Below are 21,035 nucleotides of genomic sequence, written 5' to 3'. Positions count from 1 at the left end.
TTCATAGCAAGCACATTTTTATAGCAGCAAGCAGCTTATTTACAAAGGGAAAAAGTGTAATGTAAGTGACAGTGAGTCAAAAGAATCATTTCAGAAATGTGAGCAGTCTGATATGCCAGTAAAATAAAGGTTTATATGTTTGTTTTCACTATGTGCTGAAGCATATGCATTGAACCTTTTCAGGTAAGGGGAAATAATTCTAGGTGGGTGGTACTCCAGACAGATTATCAACTACTATTTCAAGAAAGCACCAAAACCAGAAACTGAACAGACTTCAGTCACTTAACTGATAATGTAGTCATTAATACTCATATGTATATTTATAGTGCCATAAGAAGTAGATCACTTACAGGTATAAGTAAATGTTACCAGGTAAAACCATTGCTCTATTAGATACAGGCATTTTGAATCCATTTGTGATAAAAATACCCTTTGTTTTCAAGAATAATTATGTACTCTTGTTAAGGTTTCATGGTCCATGAATACAATAAGATTCATGTAGATTCTCTATGTCTGTTAGCAAAGCAGCAGACCTACTCCTTTAGCAAGTCGTTCCCCATCTATCAGCAGCAGTGTACGAGGCTGCATTTTCAGACCTTAGCCTGGCAAACTGCTTCCTGTCCTGCTGAGACAGATTTCAGACCTCTCTTAAGAAGCATTATCACATTTGTTGTATATGAGTATGAGAAACAGATGCAAAATCTGAACAGGCAGAAAAGCCCTGTATGTGCAAAACTGTGTAGTTCCAGAAGGCAGGACTAGAAAACAAACCGGTGACGGTTGCAAATTTATCCCAGATGTGGCCAAAGAATCCTAAGGTTTGACATGTAAATGGATAAGTAGATAAGTGACTGTGGAACACTGAGGAGGAAGGGGTGAACCTGACCATTTTTGTGTCATGTCAACAGGTGACACACAACAGGCAGTGTAAAAGAAGGGGAAAACACGGTTTCAAATCTTTTGAGACTTTGCTGCAGTTGGATAAGATTTTTGTGCTTAGCAAGAAGCTTCTATTAACAGCACAGGGAATGGCCAAGAAATGCTTGCCTGCTGTTCAGAAACACTGTGTGAACACAGCTTTTTGTTTCACATATATTTTGTTTTGTCTCTTAGAAGTTAATTTAGTGCTTTGTTCTTAGAGAAGTGTGTAATTTCTGGATTTGCTGAAGTCAGTTTGCAAATTGGTCAAATTTGCCCTAGTAAACACCGAAGACTTTTTGTTTCAGTGGAGTATTTAGCCACATATGTTTTTGAAAAGTGGCTTTTAGGTAAATTGGTCTTGCTGGTTGGATCAAAGTAAGCAGCGTATGCTTTGCTGTCAGGGGCAACTTTGAAATGAGTTAAGAGACTTTCCCACCTCCCAGGGAGAAAATAGTGTATGGTGGTTAAGAAGCAAGATTTCAGGCTTTTTTTTCTAACTCATATGCTTAACTTTTATGCACACGCTCCTGCATGAGCGAATTAAAAGGACGTTGACAGGTATTTTCAGATAAGCATGTGAATAAAGAATGGTTGGAGTTGATCTCAAGGTCTTTTCAATCCTAAATGATTCTATGATTCTATTAATTTATTTTTGCTTTAAGTAATTTAAACTTCTGTTCCGGACTTGTGCTGCCAGCTATAGGACACTTTCAACTTCTGACTTTATTTTTACTGCACTACCTCATAAATGAATATATTGTTTATGTAGGAAGCTTTCAGGTATCTGTTTGAAAAAGATATTAATACCCTTGAATAGAAGCTTCATGGCTTTTTATGGATGAAGTGGAGCACTTTAAATGAAAGAAATCAAATTACTACCCTCAAAACTCCTTTTGGAGGATAGCAAAATCATTTTATCCTTTGCAGAGAGGGCAAAAAACAGTGAAATAGGAAATGGTCAGGAAGACTGGAGGGGGAAAAAAGGAAATTATGGTTTAGGAAATAATATTTTCTTGGAAAAAAAAAATTTCACATCCCTTTTTATGTGTACTCTGACTTGATAAACTCACCAAACTTACAAATGAAGACATTATCTTGAATACAGTGGTTACGTTTCTTTTTTATGGAATGTCTTTTTCATTAAGTGACTTCCTATGGCTGGTTTGGCTGATAATCTATGAAAATGCATGCTACCCTTTTGGTTTGTCAGTGAAAAGCATTTTGACTCATTTTATTGTCAAATCTATTCATTAGTGGCCTAGGTGGGGAGGTTGGGGTTGGTTTGGGTTTTTTTCCTTCTTCAGTCTTACTGATCAAAAAGGCAGCTAAGTCATAAGAGATAACCAGTTAAGAATGGTGTGAATTCAGCATAAAAATGTTAATTTTTAAGTGTGTTAAATTTTATTTAAATTTTATAAGAAATTTTAGTAATTACTTTCATGTAATTTAGTTTAAGTATAAAATTATTTGTATTGACCTGTCAAGGAAGCCCTTGTTATAAACTGGGCTATTAAAACGATGTCCTTCCCAACTTTTACCTAGAAAAGTTTGTATGTGAAGTACGGCATGTGTTCATCTAGCTACTCTTGTCTGACATCTCAGCAAATCTTATCACATGTAAATATTGTAATACAGTCCTCATTGGTTAGTTTTAGAAGAAGACATGAAAATTTCTATAAGTATAATATTGCATTCCTTATTTTCACTTTCCTCAAGCTACATGCACAAAAAAAACCTTAATTTCAGCTAACTGCTGTGAGCTTAATTTCACATTGCATCTATTTTAGGAACTCTTGCTGCAGTGACAATTTTTATCTTCTTTTTTTTTTTTTTTTTTTTTTTTTTTTTTTTTTTGCCAATGGGAAAAACATAAAGCCAACCAAACTCAAATCCTGATTATTTCTTTCTGTCTTATCCTTTGGTTAGCTTCCCCACTGTTCATTGGGTAAAAAAAGAGTTTGAAACTAAATAAAAATTTAACAGCTGAGACTACATAGCAAATATTTACAGTTTTTGATGTGCGGATGTATAAGGGCATGGAGGACGTGCATCGAAGAGCATCTTCAGAATGAAGGAGCTGGTTTTTGTGTGGTAGTTAATGATTTATGTCAGACCTCTGTAGGCTGGTGGAATCATGAGGTGCTGTAGTGACTTAATCACACAGAGATGCAAGGGTCTGCTGAAGATAACTGTATGAAAATAAGCACCCTGTGTCAGTGTCAAAAGCATTCCCTTTAATTGTACTTCTGGATTTTCCCCCTTGGAAATTAAAATGTTTTATAATTAAAAAGTAGCTGGTTTTGTATGTCATATGCATTTCCATTTTAAGGTCTATTCTACTGTCACAAGTTTGTGGTAAGGATATGTTTGGTTATTTCTTTCAAAGTTATCTAAAATAGCCTTTTAACATATGTCCAGCTTATCTGTGTATTTGTATTCCAGCTTGTTTTTGTATTTGTTTAACTCATAATAGTAGCAGGAGAGTATTTGAGGCATAGTGAGAGGTGCTGCTGGATTTCTGGGTTTTGCATTTCATGGAATTGTGCCTTGAAGCCCTGGATCCTAATCACTTTTTTTGTTAATAATTGTGCGCCTCAGTCTTCTGGAGCTCACCAAAAGTTTGCTTTGCATACAAGACATAAAGTTTTTTCTAGGTTGAAATCAGACATGTCTAAATGTCTAAACAATAAATTATTCAGCTTGAATATTATAACCATCTGTTCATGTTTCCTTATACTCAAAGTAAATTGTCATGGTAATAGTATACTTCCTTTTCTACTCTGGGCCTTTATGTAGTGTGTGGATGGAGTTTCTACAGCAAACAGAAGTTTTTATTGAAGCTCTCTTACAGTGTATTGAAATATTTTATGTTGCTAGAGAGAGTGGCAATTAAGACAGTCAGGGGAAAAAATCCTATGTGCACATGCAGGTGTGTGTTAATACCCTGACATGTCCATAATAAATTGCTTAGCTCATAATGAAAGCATTTTGTCCTTAGAAGTCCATCCTGGATGTAAGATTTGAGGCATTCAATACCTTACAGTGAAATGTAAGGAGGAAAAAAAAGCATGACTGTTAGTAAGGGATTGTTCTCCATATCTCTCAGGCACAAGACGAATAGCCCCCGAGTTCCCTAGATATTCTGACATCCACTGAATTTATTGTTCTACAAATACCTTGAATTTTTTCACATCCAGAGACCTGTTTACAGCACAGAGATGGATCACACAGTTTTTTTTCTTTAGTTTATATTGTCCTTATTCATCACTTTCTTTTGTCAGGACTGTGATGTTTGACTTTGGTTCTGTGCACAGGATTGACTACGCTTAAGCCAAGGATAGCCAGATATGCCAAAGGACAAAATGACTATTACTCAATTTGTCGTATCTGCCATTATTAAGCAGTAATCACTGTAGGAGAGGGGAACAGAAATGCTTTGAATAGCCCTGTCCTATCACTGTTTACCTTGATCGAAATGGAAGTCTGCTTTGCCAAGGTACAGTGTTTATTTCCTATTCCGATTACAGAGGAGAAGCCATCCACTGGGATATCAGTCATTGTAGCTATCAGCAAATGTTGGTGAATTAAAGGTGATCTTTGAATATTTTGTAGTGTTTTGGTGTGTTAGTTAGTGAAATGTTTTCTCTTTGCTGCCTATAAAGGAGCTGGCCATAAAAGTTACTGAATCATATTTATGGTTCACTAAGCAAGGTGTGCAAAAGTAATTTTAGCAAATGTTATGAAGTAAATTAAAAATGATAGATTTTGTGTGGTGTTTGTTTTAAAATAATTAAATCTGGGTAGAGCTTCTGTGCTCAAATGTTATAAGCTGAGGTCTTAAGTAAACATGGCCATTGAGTTAAAACTACTGTTCAGGTTTGCAGTTTCAGCTTGCTTTTTACAAGTAATAGTCATGCTGCTTTAGGTGACACGTGATTAACTGAACCTCTCTGGGGCATTACACCACCATGATACAAGATCTAGTCACACCAATTTTCTTAAATATCACAAATGCTTCTTGTTGAATATTTTATAAGTATTTGGTTACTGTTCATGTTATTTATTATGCATCCTTAGCCAAAGTATAACTTACCTGACTGAGCAATTAAATACAAAATTTAATGGTTGTCATTTCAGGCCAGGATAGCTGAGGAGAAAGTGCAGAGGAGGAGACAGCATGTTTTTTGTGTGAGTGTGTATGTTCTGGTATCTAGTTTCCAATAATGGAGACTTTATCAACTTTCTGCAATTGACACACCTCAGGCTTTGGTTAATGACAGGATAGGGATTGCCTGATTGCGGCCAACACACTCCACTGAGAGAATATAATTGTTGGTGCTGTGTGAACACTGTGGGGAGATTAGATCTGTTTAGAATTCTGGAATCCAAAGAGCTGATTGTTGTAACTGGAAAGCCTTGAAACCTCAGGCTGAGGTTTGGCTGACATGGTTGGCATATCTGGCTTGAAACTGCAAGAAGAGAGGGTCTAAAATGCATGGCTGAGGTACTTGGAAGCAAAGTGAAATCCTGTTTATGAAATTGTTTTTATATATTTCTCTGTTAAGTTTTGCCTTCACAGACATAGGGTCTTTTCATATCAGGCAAGAGTAGAATTTTCCTCTGTGTGTGTGAGCACAATTTATATCTGTGGATGAAGTGGAAATGGGCAAAATAACTTAGAAAAGTACTATCAGCTGAGAAAGTCTTACAGAAGCACCAGCAAAAGAAAGTACAGCACTCCAATTTCCAAACTGATTAGAGATAAATTATTGGAAGAAAATCTGAAGAATGTACACAATACAAAGAACTCATGAAATCTATTTTATTTCCAAAATTCTTTAAGCACTGGCTCTTGTATTACTAGGTGTTTTGGAAGTGAGGACAAATCTAGGACTACCTATAGTGTTGTCTAGGGGCATTATGTGTGTTTTCCTCCCTGTTTGGTGTTACCCATTTTCATGACAACAGTGGGCACCACCAGACATGCCCATCACACCAGATGTGACAAAGTAATCAGCTGGAGTTTGGAATTTGTGCCAATTGAATATTAGTTTGGTGTTGCCTTGTGATGCCTTGATGCTTGTGTTTCCAGTCTCATTGTTTCATTTATTTGTGTACTGGCCTTTCAATCAGTTGTCTTAGATGGAAAAAGTTTGCTTACCTCACCAGAAGTTTCCCCACCATTTTAACTTTGTATTTCAAAAGTATAGAAATAAATTTTGTTTTATAACTATTTTAGTGTTCGAGGGTGTCAGCAATGAGGAAGCAGAGAATGAGTCTTAGGCATAGTGTAAAGCTCCTGTGAAGCCCCAGTGCTTACAGGAACAAGAGAAACCTCAGGTGACATCTAAATAGAAGACCTAAAAGAAAAATGTGCTATGGAAGCTAAGTGCACTCAATTTTGGAAGAGAGGACACTAAGCTTGTCAGACGAGGATGGAAATGAATCTTAGTTTTATTGAGGGATGCATCTTGGTGGTGGTACTTTTGCTTTGAAAGATGAACCAAGGAAATGGAGTAGTGAAATTATTCTTTTGGACATGCCAGCTTTGAAAAGAGAGGCAGAGAATTAAGGAAGATGGAGTTGCAGGAAGCCTTGTTTTCATATGTGCAAATTGAGTGTATTCTGGGAAGGAGTGAGGGGAGCAAGATACATGAGGTGGCAAATGAGGAGAGTGTCTGGAACACACAAAGCTGTCAAGAAGTGCCTGATAGAAGGGAACATTTTGTTGAGGAGAGGAGAAATGAAGAGAAATGAAGTTTGCATAAGGAGAATGTTACATGCTAATTTTCCCCTGAAATTATTTTTATTTCCTAAGAAGGGTGTTGGAAAGTCTGACATTAAACAAAAACATTGGAAGTTGTTTTATGATCTCCATGTTTGTTTTGGTAGTGTTGCACAAGTTACCTTTGACTTAAGGAAGTGTTTCTTTTTGCAGAGTTATGACGAGCTTGCTCAGTCTTGTATGTCAAGTACAGGTATTACACATTGCAATCAGTATTCTTTAGTTCAAAGCTGCCAGAAGATGTGGGAAGGAGAACCTTAAAGTCACACGGAAAAGAGCTGGGTCTGTTTTACGCAAGGGAAAGCAGAAAGGAATCTGTAACTATGTGGATCAGAGGAACATACAAAAATATATGAAAATGTTGCTAATTAAAAATGGCATAATGAGTCTGACAGTTTATCAGCAGTCTTTGGATAAACATAGTTAATATTTGCTGAGACACAGTGCCCTGTTCATTGTGTGTAATCAATACCTTGTCCAAATTCAAAGTATGTATTGGCGCATGTAAGCACATTGATGCACCTCTCTATATCAATTACTAAATGCAGAAATATTTTAATGTGCTATAAGTGGATGACTTGTTATTCTCTGCTGTCTCTAGTATCTCATTTGGACATTATGTATATGTAACCAGATGTTATATATATGTGTGTATATATATAGTTGAACATTGTGCTACATTTAGGATTGTGGTTTTATTTAAAAGATTTTTGAGAATTGATATCCAGAAGAAGTAGTGAAAGCAGATCAAGGCCTGTAGTTTTTAACACAGAGATGGATTTGGAATTATTTTTGTAGCTCATCTTTAGAATTATGAAAATAAATACTATTGCAGATGTATTTAAAATGTGAGTAAAAATATATATTCTATGGTGAACTTTGCTAATTTAAATCTACATGGATTTTCCACTAGGAAACAAAGGAGAATTTGTGACAGATACTGGCACTGCCTTCTCAGTATTTATTGTGGTGGAGCAATGTATTCTTGGCTTTTGCCTGGTATTTGTTTGTGGTTGTTAAAGCTGTGTTTTAATGGCGTGTGGTGTTCTGCAAACCTTTGTGAACTGAACATGATGATAATTGGCTGTGACTGCAGAAGTCTCAATCTGGTGAGGAGAGAAATCACCATTCTGATCGCAAACCCTAATTTACTCCCACTTAAGAATTGCCTTTGTCATCTTTTATAAAATGTCATGTAAGTGAAAAGCACTGTGTTGAACATAATGCAGAGTGCTGTGATATAGATATCAACTGGATCCACTGGTGGGATAATGTCCCTGCCCCCTCAGTGGAAAAAAGGGCATTTTAAATATAGGTTATGACTTTCCTTTAATAGCCAGTGGCACAATCTTTAATAACTTACAATGGCTTACAATAATGAAGAATGAACCTTGAGAGCAGAGATTCCAAAATGTGTTTGTCTTGGGCTTTAAATTTATCTTAACCTATCTGAAGGTTACTGGTAAGGATGTCCTTCTCTCTTATCTGCTCATTGTAGATAAAAATTGTAATTTTACGAGGTGAAAGGTTAATACTCATCTATGCAGTCTTTTTCTTCCATTCAATAATCTATCTGTTAGAAAATTATTTTATAGGCATGTTAAAAATATGTGTTTCAAATTAAAAGAAGCTATGGTAAGTTTGCTCTGCTCATTATAAAACCTAAGCTGTTTCAAGAATAGCAATTGCTTGGTGTTTCACAGATATTTTTCTGAACAATTAAAAAAGAAAACTAAGTTGGTGCATTATCCTGAAAAAGTTCAGAGAATGTGATTATGAATGATTCTTGGTTATTTCTCTCTTTCAGGAGACAATATTAGTTTGGGAATTATTTTTGCCTTCCTTTTTCTGTAGAGAAAAATGGTACATTCAAGCGCAATACCAGAGACCAGAAGCATTATTCTTTTTGGTAGGCAAAATTGCTGAAATAGCTTATGTGGTACACCGCTAGAAGAAACAAAGAAGGTCTGCTCAGTATTAATTTTCACCACTTAAAAATATAAAATGGAATTGCTTTGAGAACAGAGAGACCATTTTCTCTTGAATTTAGGATTCATCATTCCTTTGTTTGACTTTACAACTTAACTTGTTTGTTCAAAGACTAGTTGAAGTATCAGATGTCTTTGCAGATTGATAGTAGAGAGAAGGTGGAAAGGAAAACAACTAATAAGACTTTAGTGGATATATTGAAGTTAAGGATTTTAAGGAGGGCAGAGGAAATTCTTGCCCCAAGTCTCTGTCTGATTAATTTTCATCTTTGTGTGATGTGCCTGACTTGACTTGTCAGTAACTTGTCTTCTCTGCTCTGATCCAGTTTCATTTGTTGAGCTCCTTAATAGTATGTAACTCCTTCATACTTCTCCCTGCAAACTGAGAATATAAGCTGAATACCTTTAGCTTTCTACTCCAAATAAATGGAAGAAATTACAACAATTCTGTATTTAATTCTTTTACTGTTAATGATATAATGCCTAAAAGCTCTAAAAATATCCCAGAAAAATACACCTGGAGAATCCCTTCTGAGTTGGCTTAACATATTTGTCATTGCCAGTGGGGTGGAAATGTAGATCTGGTATCATTTCTGGCTGATGTTTATCTGCTTAACATGACAGACCGAGTTCACAGCTATTACTTTTGCTGCTTCATCTTCTTTACTACCTTTTTTTTTCTACTTTTACTGCCCTGAAAAATAAATATTTCACTGTCATAATCTCAAATGCAAGTTTCTGCTCTAACTAGGAAATTAGGGAATTAATCTGACTTGTCTCATTTCATTAGGCAAGGCATGTGATGTTATGTATAACCAAGTAGTAGTGACAGTTTAAATGGTTTCAGTGTTCCTGGTCTAATGTTTTCAGAAGTAGGAAGATAATATTCAGAAAGACTTGTTGAAATTACGTATTACTATCTGAAGGCCTGGCATATCTGGTGTATTTAGAGACCTTTTCAAAGTCTATCTCTTTGTAGCTCTCTAGGTAGTCTAAGTCAAGGTGAAATCACCAAAACTTGGTCCCAGGTGTACACCCTCAATATGGCATGTACAAGGATGTCAGTTAATATATTTTGAAAGATTCAGTTAGTTTTGTTTGCTTGGGGTTTGTGAGGTGGTTTTGGTTTTGTGTTTAGTTTTTGTATTTTGCCTTTTTTTTTAACTTTACAAAATTAAATTTTAGAGTGAAAAGCTGGGGGTACCATTGTGTATCTGTGGAGATGCATTTTGGTTTTGTTTTTAAAGGTGTATCAGTTTATGAAGACAGAGACAAAACTTTTAAGCTCTTTCTTCTTCTCTCAATTTGAAAATATCACGCTCTCAAGAATCACCTGGTTCTTCTGCTTTTTCATTGACAAATATGAATTTTGTAGGCTTTGCTGTCACTTTACCAACCATGGGGAATTAATTTCTTTCAGTTGTGGTACAGATAAAAAATAAAGGTGTTGAATCAGTTATTAGGCGTGGCTTGGGGTTGTTCTTCTATTCTAACCCTATGTGGAAATTTTTCTGCTTACATTAAAGGTGCAGCCTGTCAAACTGATTTGTTCAAAGCTACTGTGGAGCAATAAATAATGGTTAACAAAGTTTAGCTTGCATTCCTTTGCTTCACTGTGACAAAAGCCATTTTATACTTGATTTCTTTACAGTAATGTGCTTCTGGAGAACTTGCTTGCGTTGCCTTTTCCGTGCAATTGTTTTACCTGTAAATTAGGGCCCTATGATTATCCTTGATAAATATATGGATTTTCTGGGTCTGTAGTTACTGCTGATAAACTGTCATCACTAGAAAGACTGTAATGACTACCCTCTTAAACTTCTGATCCATTAAAACAAAACACAGAAAAGCTTTGAGATGCAAAACAAAGAAAGTATCAAAAAAAGCATACAAGATAATTTATGGAATCTGCTTCATAGTCCAGGGCAGCATGATCATTTAGGCTTGGATTCTTACATGGAAATATGGGAATGAACACAATAGATTTTGAGCTTTGCATGATAAAAAAACTTGCTTATTCATATGTCAGCATTTGTCAGTGAAGTATCTGTGAGATCCCTCTACATGTGGCGAGGGTAGGGCAAGTCTGTTGGAAGTACATTGCATTGTCCCTTGAATGTGTCTCTGCTTCTCTGTGTCTAAAAAATGATGGCTTTTACAGCTCAAAACTTTGTTGATGAATGATAGTATATTTTTTCTAGGTTATTAGCGGAAGGGGAAAGCATACCTTTCCAGGTGACTTGTTCAAATAGTGCTTCTATCATCCCACAAATGATTAATAGGCAGGAATCATCATAAAACAGGCAGGTGTTAGTTGGTAGCCAGCATTCTGGCAGAATACATCTAGTAGATATTAAAAGTTGTAAAATTCATACATGAAAAATTTCAATTAATACTTTCTAAGAGAAAAGGATTATATTCAATCCAACCCATTGTGAGTATCTGGAAGATAGATAGTCAAAACTGAACTTAAGCCCTTCTGTTTAATGTAAGCAAAATAAAACTATTTTGTAGGACAAGAGTTTCAGAAAATCAGAATGGTCGAAGTTGTAAGGCACCTCTGTGGATTATCAAGTCCTGCCCAAATTTTTTCCATGTGATACATTGGAAGTCAAAAAGGACTGACCTCTGCTCTAGGTTTGGAGAAGTGGCATTATGCCAGGCTTGTATTGCTGCATTTTCAGGTAGCTACCCATGTTCCAATGGACTGCTTGTGTGCTACTGGGAAGAGTTTCGTTAAGGTTTTAGTCTATCACAAAAATAAGAAAAGCACTGAGTATTTAGTATGAATTCTTAATTTGTCTCTTACTGCTACTCTCCCAATTTTAGCCTTTAAATGTCATGATTTACAGTGCTATCAATATTTTGTTGCCTATGGTTAAAAGTCATGCCTTTGTGCATGCTGTTACTGTTATTTTAAAATCTCAACTGTGCAAGAGCTTTCACCCTTAAACAAATTGTTTGGGTTTTTTGATGATCTGGTGTTTATGGGCTATGTAAGGATGTTTTTTCTTCAAGTTCTTCAGTCAGTCAAGAGCAGGATGGGATTTTACAAAGCTGCAAGTATTCCCACATGATAAACCACTACTGCTCCAAAGCCAGAGTAACTGTAACTCATCCATGTGTGGTTCTTCATCCAGACATTGTCGAGGAGGAATCTAGAAACATTTGGCATAAGTAACTTGAAAGAAGTAAGCAAAGATATGTGCAGAGATGTGATTTTTTCTTTTCTTTCTGATGATCACTGTTTCACTAACACAGTGGTTTCCAGGGTCACTGAGTCTAATTTCTAGTTTTTCTTGCCATCAGGCAATTGTCATACAGGTCCTTCCAAAGGCTTATTATGCTTCATATTAATTATCTGTTTTGCTGGAACATGTATCTTGTTTGTGAAAGTAAAATATTGTTATTAACTCTCATCATGTTTGAATTGTTTAGCTCATCAAAACCTAACGTACAGTTCTTGCTTTCACATAAAGAGATGATTTTACACTTGTGGCATGGCTTTGTTTTTTGTTTGGTTTTTTATTTTTTCCTCAAGGATTGAATAGGTAGCTAGGTCACTTGCCCCTAATAAATTGTTTAAAAGATGACCCTTTAGGACCCTTTGATGGCATGTTTTTTGTGTGTGATTCTTCACCAGAGAGCATGAACTGAGATGAATCTTGGAGTACAGATTTCACTATGTCAAGTGAACTTGAATGTGACTTTAGGGATGAGAGGAGTTGTGAATGTTGGGGTTCCTTGTAGGTGACTCTGAGATGGTCAAAGAATCTGAGAGTATCAGCTCAGCTGGATACCAGTGTGAAGATAGCCTTAACTCCTTTGGTTTCCAATGTCAGGAGGTGTGTTATTGAGGGAAAAAAAGAAGTGATTGGGTGTTAGCTGGCCTGGAAGACTTGAGATTCCAAAGTTTTCACCCAAGTGTTTGATTTGCTGAGCTAAAGTTCTCTTGGGTCGTGTCAGCTGCAAAGGCTGCCTCACAGCATTACTTGAGCATTCAAATGGAATTAATTATGTTTTCATGATTTCTAAATTAGTTCAGCAAAATTGTCTGTAACTTTCACAAGGGAAATGCTTTTTATTATGTCAACAAAATTTTTGTATGTTAGATAAGATTTCTTTAGGTGTCCCTTTTAGCTAGCTTCCATTAAGCATTTCTTTTGTAACATGACACTGTTTCCATGTTTATATTAATTTTTAGTTTCTTGGTAATTAAAACCTTTGATTCAGTGTTTTAAAATGTCTTTAACTCTGTGAAAGCATTGAATAGGGCTAGAAACTTGTCAGTGAATAGGATTTGTTACTCTTTTATATATAATTGGTCTTGCTCTGCATGGCATTTCATCTGCAGAGAATTATATTACTGCAAAACAAACTTTCTTCTATGTGCTGTTTAACCTTTTCAATTCTATTGCAAGTACTAGGTATGAGGATATCTGGAATACCCTAGTATGCTACAAAACTGAAAATTAATGAAAGAAATATTTCTATGAAGTAGAAAAAAAAACTTATAAAGTTTTATTTTTATATTCTTATGAAAGACTGAAGTTTTATATTTCATGAGGTTAATATAACACATCTGGTGAAGTTAGTTGATACAACTTTACTGCTTCTTTTGGTTTGAAATTGGGTTTTTTAGTTTGTTTTTGTGGGGTTTTTGTAGTTTGTTTTTCAGTATTTTTGGTTTGGTTTTGATTTTTTTTTTTTTTTTTTTTGTGTGCTGTACTCTTGTTTTACTGTGGTTTATCACAGATGTGTTAACTTCTGTCTGTACACAGCTCTCTAATACATCTTTCCACCAAGCACTGGAATTCATCCATGTACAAGTTGGATTTCAGATAATCCAGCTAGTAGAGGCCCTACTATGCCTGAACAAAAGTATGTTGTAGGTTGAATGCTTTATGAAAATTACAGTATCGAAATTCTTTCCTTTTAAAAACTTATTTTATATTTTCATCTCCAATTCTACTTCACCTCTCTCTAATTATATGTATTAGAGCCTAGCAGGAAAATTTTTCAATGAAACACTACATTTCTGTTGTAACTAAACCTTTTAATGCTGACTTTTATCTAAATGAGGCATTGCTTTCTGTATATTTGATGTGGCAGGACTGATGTCAAAACTGGGAGGTTGTGCCTCTTTCACTACCATGACTGGTCAGAACTAGTCAAATGGAGAAAGGACAAAGAAGGTCCCCAAATTGTACTGAAAACACCATTCTTGCTGGTGGTGCATTGCTTACAAGAAAACAGCCTTTACAAAACCTAGGAAGAATTGTATTCCTAAGGGTAGGCTTTGGGCTACAAAATTGTTTTCCCTCTTTCCTGGCTACATTAATTTACTAGGTATGCTTTGGGAGTGCTTGTTTTGATCAGTGCCTCAAATGAGCTATTGATAATGATACATAAACTTTTGGATCCTGACAAGAGTTAAAAATTCAGTGAGGTCAGTCCTTTAGAAGTACATTTCTTATATTCCTGCAAGTGCAGGCTTAGCCTTTGTGATGATTACAGGATGCATTGTTAGGGCTGTGAAGCAATGTGGAGGCTTAAGTATTTCTTAAGCATTAAACTTCAATAACTAAATGCCTGTAGGAGTTTCTGCTGTAATAATTACTACTTTTTCCATTGCATTCAAACACTGTTGAGTATTTAAATTGGTCAAAATGTTTATTTCTGGAATAATATTAGATAAATAGTAATTGTCATCTTTTGGATTTTAGAGCTGGGATATGAAAAGATATGTGTTGTTTTCTAGTGCCTAAAGCAAAACAGCTTTTATTTATATATTTGTTTTTATTTTGTTCTTCTCATCATACACCTAATTTTCAGCTTGCAACCCTTTACAGGTTGACAAGTATATAACAGTGATGTGATTAACAGAATCTAGATCTAGTTAGATTTCCAAATGTCCCTCTGGACAAACTTATAGTGAAGCTAAGCTGCCATTCTATGAGATACTTCCTTAGATACAGAATTGTGTTATCATGTTCATATGGGACCAGAGTGGGTGCCAAAAAACAGTACAAACACAGAACTTTGTAGGTAAAAGCTACACTGGAATTGCAGGGACAGTATGTAATTATGAGATCCTGTAGAAGGACTTGCCAACTGAGAGTGATTGAGAAATAAAATTACAGGCACATTTTAGTGTTGATAATGAGATATAAAAATATGCACACTCCATAAAATCTAAATTTCACACACAGAATGATGGACTCAGTTGAAGCTTGCCATTGCCACTCTGCAGCAAAATCATGGGATTCATAAAAACATCAGCATAGAGCCCAATGATGGTCGAAAGAAGCAAATGAAGTGTTAAGAATGGTTGAAGAAGTTCAGTATAAATTAGGTAATAGTGTTAAGCTGTTGAATAAATTATGACTCACCCATATTTTGATTACTGTGTGCCAGCTCTACTCTCATTATCTTCAAAGAATATATTGTTGTTAGAAAGAGCTTTAGAGAGAAGGATGAGCATAATCAAAGAAAAGGGAATGTTTTTATATGAGATTAGTGGAACAATATGGGACTCTTCAAATTTGAGACAAAATTGCTTTTACATTTACATTTGGGACATATACTAGAGGTTTTCAAAGTTGTGAATAATATAAAAGGCTGGCTGGGATCAATTTGTTACTGATTTGCGTCATTAATGAAGTCTGGTGTAAACCATACAAGTGGAAATGTCTCTTAATGCTGTCAATAGTAAACCCATGGATTTTTCCAAATGACACTGTGTTCACTAAAAGCTTGCAGGGTTTTAGGGAGAAAATGGCCAGTATATGGATAAGAAATACATTAGGAATGGCTGAATACACAGGAGTGTGTCCAGTTCAGGGAGTTCTGGCCCTTAATTTGTGTCTGGATCTTAAGTTGTGTCTGAATGTAGGTACTTCATAAACAAGGATATGCAATTTTATTTGGAGAAGTAAATGACTGTGTATCATCTTGGAACTGTGTAGAACATTCTGGGATCAAGTCTGATTCCCTTGAGTAGCATTTGAATTACGTGAAATATTCAGCACTTCCCACTCTCATTCATTGTGTCAGTTCTAGTATAAATGAGACAGGATAGTTGTCTCCATAACCCTGCTCTGTGCCAGCCCAATTCATCCCCTGGAAACAGTTTCTCTCTCTTCTCCATTAAAGAAAGTGAGCATCTCTCAGAAGTGCACTATATGGGCATGCAATTAAATTGTAATAAGTGGAAGGACATTTATGGTTGCACAGAAAACTAATGTTTTCTGGGGAGAGTGATAATCTGAATTATTTTTCAGCTAAAACAAAAGTGTCGAAGCCATTCTTTCTAGGTCTGTAAGCTGAACAGCAGTGCAGATGAAGTGCAGGATTCACTCCCAAAGACTTGTGTCTTATTAGGATAAGCCCCCTCTGGTGAAAGCAATGGCTCAATAGTTCGTTTTTTCTCATGAAGTTTGTGTATTTGAGGAAAAGAACTACCTCAGATTCTTGCATGACTTGTCAGCATTTTGAACTGCTGTTTTCACCTATGTATGCAATTCCCCTTTTCCATTTCCCATTTTAAATGTGAACAGGTGTTATCAAATTAAAGCCTGATAATAATTTTTTTTAAATTGAGCAGCATTTTTTGCTTTATTTTATCTATAGTTATGAATGTTCCATAGTTGTATTTGTACCAATTATGAATATAAAAAAGGATACTATATATATATGAAATCTCAGCTCTCTAATATCTGTCTTTTTAATCACTGTAATTTTTTTTCTTATGTTGTAAACCTTGTCCCTTATAACTTTCCATAAACTTCTTGCCTTTCCATGTTTCTCCATGTTTTCTGAGGTTTTTTGTTACTTTTCTTCTTCTCATTGTTCTCCATGTCTTTTATCTTTCTGTTTTCTGCGGATTTTTCCTTTTCTGATAACTTCCTACTCCTGCTGGGTAGAGATTACTAAAATTAATCTAGAAGAGGGAAAAAAAAACCCTGAAGTAAATTAATTCCCATCAGTATCCCAAGAAATGTAGCTTTCTGTCCTCTAACTCCCAGTGTAAGAAAGCATCAGCGCACAGGAGGACACATTTATATAGGCAGAGCTTTCCTGAGAACTGGATCTAAGTTATTTCCAAGTGAATTCATAACAACCCAGTTAGAAAGAGGCACAAATTTAGTTCAGTTCTTAGCATTGGTGCACAAATTTCTTAACTAGACTTTGAGAAACAATGTGCTTTCAGAGTTTGTGTATGTTATAGACCTGCATTGTGCTGTAAAGAAACCAGTCTGTCAGAAGGACTTTAAATATGTTTCTTTCTTATTGTCTTCCATACCATGCAACCATTTACATTTAAAAAAAAAAAAAAAGAAAAGAGAATCCTAATTATTAAAGAATTAAAGGTATTTATATTGATGTTCATTACTGGGAACAAGTGTCAGCTGTCTGAAAATGCCTGAAGAGCAGGTAGACATTGTCAAACAGTGCTCTGGTCAGAAATGTCAATGTACACTGTGAAAGTAGGACTCCCAGACACTTAATTTCCATCATGCTGTTGTTGGCCAAGGCAGGAGCAAGAGGCAGAGAATGAACTGGTTCTTGTAACTAAATTCCATTTGGGTGCAAAAAAAATTTAGAAGGAAAAAAAAAGAAATTGGCTAGAAGTGCAGTTTTAGCAAGAACGTCTGGAGAAACTAGAAGAAGGATTATAGCCCTGAGCTTTCAAAATATACATTCCCCACAGGCATCCTCTTTCTGCAGTCAAAGCACAATTTCAGGAACTCTCTGAACCACCACCAAGCAATTCTTTGTTATTAACTGCCCGTTTGGGTTGGGACAAGACACTGGATGGGAAGACAGTGTCTTCTTTTTCTTCATGCATAGGAATTTCCTCACTGCCTTGCAAGAAGGAAGAATAAAGTTAATGACTACTGCATAAATCTCATGCTACAGCTGTACATTTTGTTGCCACTGGGGAGTGCCGCACTGTTCTGTGTTTTCCTGTGCAACTGTGCTGCAGAAGGTTACAGGAGACTATACTGTGACCCCTAGGAAGAAAACAAATTTTCTTAAAATTGGTTGATCACTTGTGTGCTGTGATGCCTAACCTGTCTGAAAGTAATGGCATTTTTTCAGAATTGAATCATGTTTGCACATTTAGCTGAGATAAAGCAGTATGCAGTTAAACATGTTTTTTTCTGGTGTGCTATGAGCAGCAAATCCAAAGCAAGCCATGTATATGAATGGTATGGAACTGCACCACACTGAGTAATAAATATTCCAGTCAGTTGTCAAACCTTGTAGGAACTTCAACTAAATGAAAAAGGCAATGTGTCTTATATCTACACGCTTGCCACCGGGGGAATTCTGTAGAAATGAGTGTTGTAAACACTTTTTCTTTCATTTTGACAGGTAATATTTGAAGCTGAAGTCTCAGATGGAAGAAATGGCTACATTGCCATTGATGACATCCAGGTCCTGAGTTACCCTTGCGGTAAGTAATGATTAAGAGCTGCATTTTTCTCTGTCTTTTCAGGACATATATGATATTGCTGTGGACTGCTCAGTTTTCATCACTTGATCACTGATATTCTTTGCTCTTTCAATAGTATTTTTGTTGCAGCTTCCAGGAAGAAATGTGATTGCAATAGTGATTTACCTGGGTGAAATCTTTTTCTGCCAGAAGTAAATTATACAGGGATTAAAAAAAAAAAAAAAAAAAGCATTCTTCAAAGTCTTTTCAGTCATACACAGTTGGTGTGTATAATCAAAAATGGGTTTTAATGTTAATGTATATACTCACTGATTAAAGAAAACTGAATTGGCAGATGCTTGTAGGAGGTTCATCAGATTTTATACCTCTTTTCTTTTTTCTCTTTTTTTCTAAACAGACAAAATAGATTAAAAAATAAAAAAGGAAAAAAAAAAGGCTTCTGGCTGTTGAACTACTGAGAGATTGCATTTTGTTTATTTTTTTGTGGACAGGCTTCAGGCATTTATGTTTGCCTTTCCCTGCTAATCCTAGGAAATAATTGCATACATGCAAACACAATTTATGACAATGAGAATATTCTACTAATAAAAGGTTGTGAGGAAGAAATTGTTACTGTGCATTTCTGGCACTTGTTATCAAAATTTTTTTGCAATTTCTTTCTCTTTAGCTCTTCTCATCTTCCCCTAGACATACCCTCTCTAAAATATTATTTCATTCTAATGTACCACATGGCTGATAATTTAATTGCTTTCTGAAATGACCAGGACGTAACAATATTCTGCTACAACTTTGCAAAATGATGCCAAATAATAAAGTTCCAATGGCAACCTCACATCATGTTTTCTTCTACTCCAAACCTTTTAAAATTGTAGCACTTGGGAGCTACCAAGCTGACAGGATATTTGAGTGAGTTACCTTTTTAATATTTCAGCCACCCCAGCTATCTGATGCCTGTTCTCAGCAAAGCCCTGCTTGGATTCAATATCTGGCTTTCATATGTATTTTCTTCCTCTTCTTTGTGTTTTGTTTTGAAGTGCCAAAACAAAAGGCACTCAGGTACAGTCATCCCAGCACATTATCAGTATGTTACTGTATTCAGACAAGCTCTTTTTGTTACTGATGTTTAAACCCTGTTTGTTCCAATTTAATGTTTTTTTCCGTGCGTCATGTTTCTTTAGTAAGCACAAAGAAAGAACAGTTCAGCTACTGTTTTCTTTAGTCGTTCTTGAGAAAAGGTGGGTGAGCTTTGTAATGTGCCCATTCCTCAAATGTTTCTGTTGGCTTTTGTAGGTCTACTAAATCCTTCAGGTGCTTGAGATTTCCTACAACCTTTCTCAGTGCAGGAAATAGATTTGTCAGCTGCTGAAATACTATATTCAATACCACAAATGATTTAGTTTTCCAAACAAGAGCTCTAAGTTGCATTGCAGATAACATGAACAGTATGTATTTGCTTGAGCAGTATGCTGTTAATTGGGTTTTTCCTCAGTATGATGGATTTCATACAGTCAAAAATCTTTGGGATAATTCTTGTCAAGTGCTGCTTACATTTTGGCATCTGATCTCCTTCGTTCGGCTTATATTTTAAAAGAAACTTTATTATAACACATGTATAACATAAATTTAGTAGAATCACATGGGGAGAAGGGGAAGAACTAAAAGCACTCATTGAACACAGATGAGACAAACAATATTCTCTTTTCTGTTTCTTTTTTAGCCAAAGATTGCTAAAGCATGGAGGTTGAGGGAGGTAATAATGTTTCTGGCACCTTTATTTCTTTATAATGACTTTTATTTGTAATTTTGTTTTCCCCTTCTGCAGATAAATCTCCACATTTTTTGAGGCTGGGGGATGTAGAAGTCAATGCAGGGCAGAATGCTACATTTCAGTGCATTGCTACAGGGAGAGATGCAGTGAATAACAAGTTATGGCTCCAGGTAAGGCTAACTCATGCAAGTCTATTTAGCTAGAGGACAAGCTGCTTTCTGAAGATGAAATGTTAAAAATTCAAGCCTTTTAGTCTTCTGCATGTAAAATACATAGTTTAAATGGAATTTTATATCTGTTCAGTGGAGAAACTTGTAATCAGTTTTGCAGTGTTGTAAAGCTTTGATTAAAAATAAGAACAGGTGTGGGTGCTGGGATAAGGTTGGCTCTTTCTCTCATTGTAAATCAACTCTGTTTAAAAATTTACTATCATTAAATGCAGATAATTGGCATTTAGGATCTAGTAATACACAGATGTAACACAGCTGTCATGAATTTTGAGTACTTTTTAATCACCTGTCCAAGCAGGCTGGAGGGATGTGGCTGTACTTCTGTGTGCATATCAATTTCACTCAGTAGCATATTAATTGGAAGAGCCTAAAAGGACTGCTGCACATCCTTTTTCTCTGTCTCCATAATAGGGGAACTTTAACTTTTACCCATGTATAACTGTGAATAGTATGTATGTTAGAATTAAAGAGATGACTATAACCAGAATATAACCCTTTTTTACTATGGGAGAAGAAAAAAAAAGAAATGAACACCACCATCGTCCAAAATACCCAGTCTCCTCTGTATAATGGCAATGGGGTACTTACATTTAAGACCACTGGTTGAGTAAAATGATGGCAAAGTTTCCAGTTGCTCTTAAAAAAATAAATTTTAGCACTTAAAAAGGATTAAAGAAAAATCAAGTGGTATGTGTACAACTTCTGTGCATTCTTTATATGTTTATCTGTAAATCTTAAGCACCAACATCCCTTTAGAATGGCTTCTAAATATGTTCTCAAAAACTTTATTTTCTTATAGTGTGTATTTCTGTTTATTTTCCGAACTGAAATCTATCTAATTTTTGGGAAATGTGCTTTTAAATTACCTATAGTCAGAACT

General features: G+C 35.6%; 1 protein-coding gene across 8 annotated transcripts in view; it reads left to right on the top strand.

Annotated features, from left to right (window-relative positions):
- Positions 1-21,035, top strand: part of PTPRK (protein tyrosine phosphatase receptor type K) — a 380,562-nt gene that overhangs the window by 153,710 nt on the left and 205,817 nt on the right. For all 8 annotated transcript variants that reach the window (XM_041423851.1, XM_041423846.1, XM_041423844.1 and 5 more), the window contains exons 4-5: positions 18,076-18,157; positions 19,980-20,095. In XM_041423851.1, coding sequence (XP_041279785.1) covers positions 18,076-18,157; positions 19,980-20,095 — 198 coding nt within the window. The remainder of the gene's footprint in view (positions 1-18,075; positions 18,158-19,979; positions 20,096-21,035) is intronic.

Source organism: Onychostruthus taczanowskii, unplaced genomic scaffold (assembly GCF_017590055.1).
Source record: "Onychostruthus taczanowskii isolate IOZ18803 unplaced genomic scaffold, ASM1759005v1 scaffold8, whole genome shotgun sequence".
In the NCBI taxonomy this organism is placed as follows: domain Eukaryota; kingdom Metazoa; phylum Chordata; class Aves; order Passeriformes; family Passeridae; genus Onychostruthus; species Onychostruthus taczanowskii.
The sequence above is the reverse complement of the archived record's forward strand: the minus strand, read 5'-3'. Positions and strand labels throughout refer to the sequence as shown.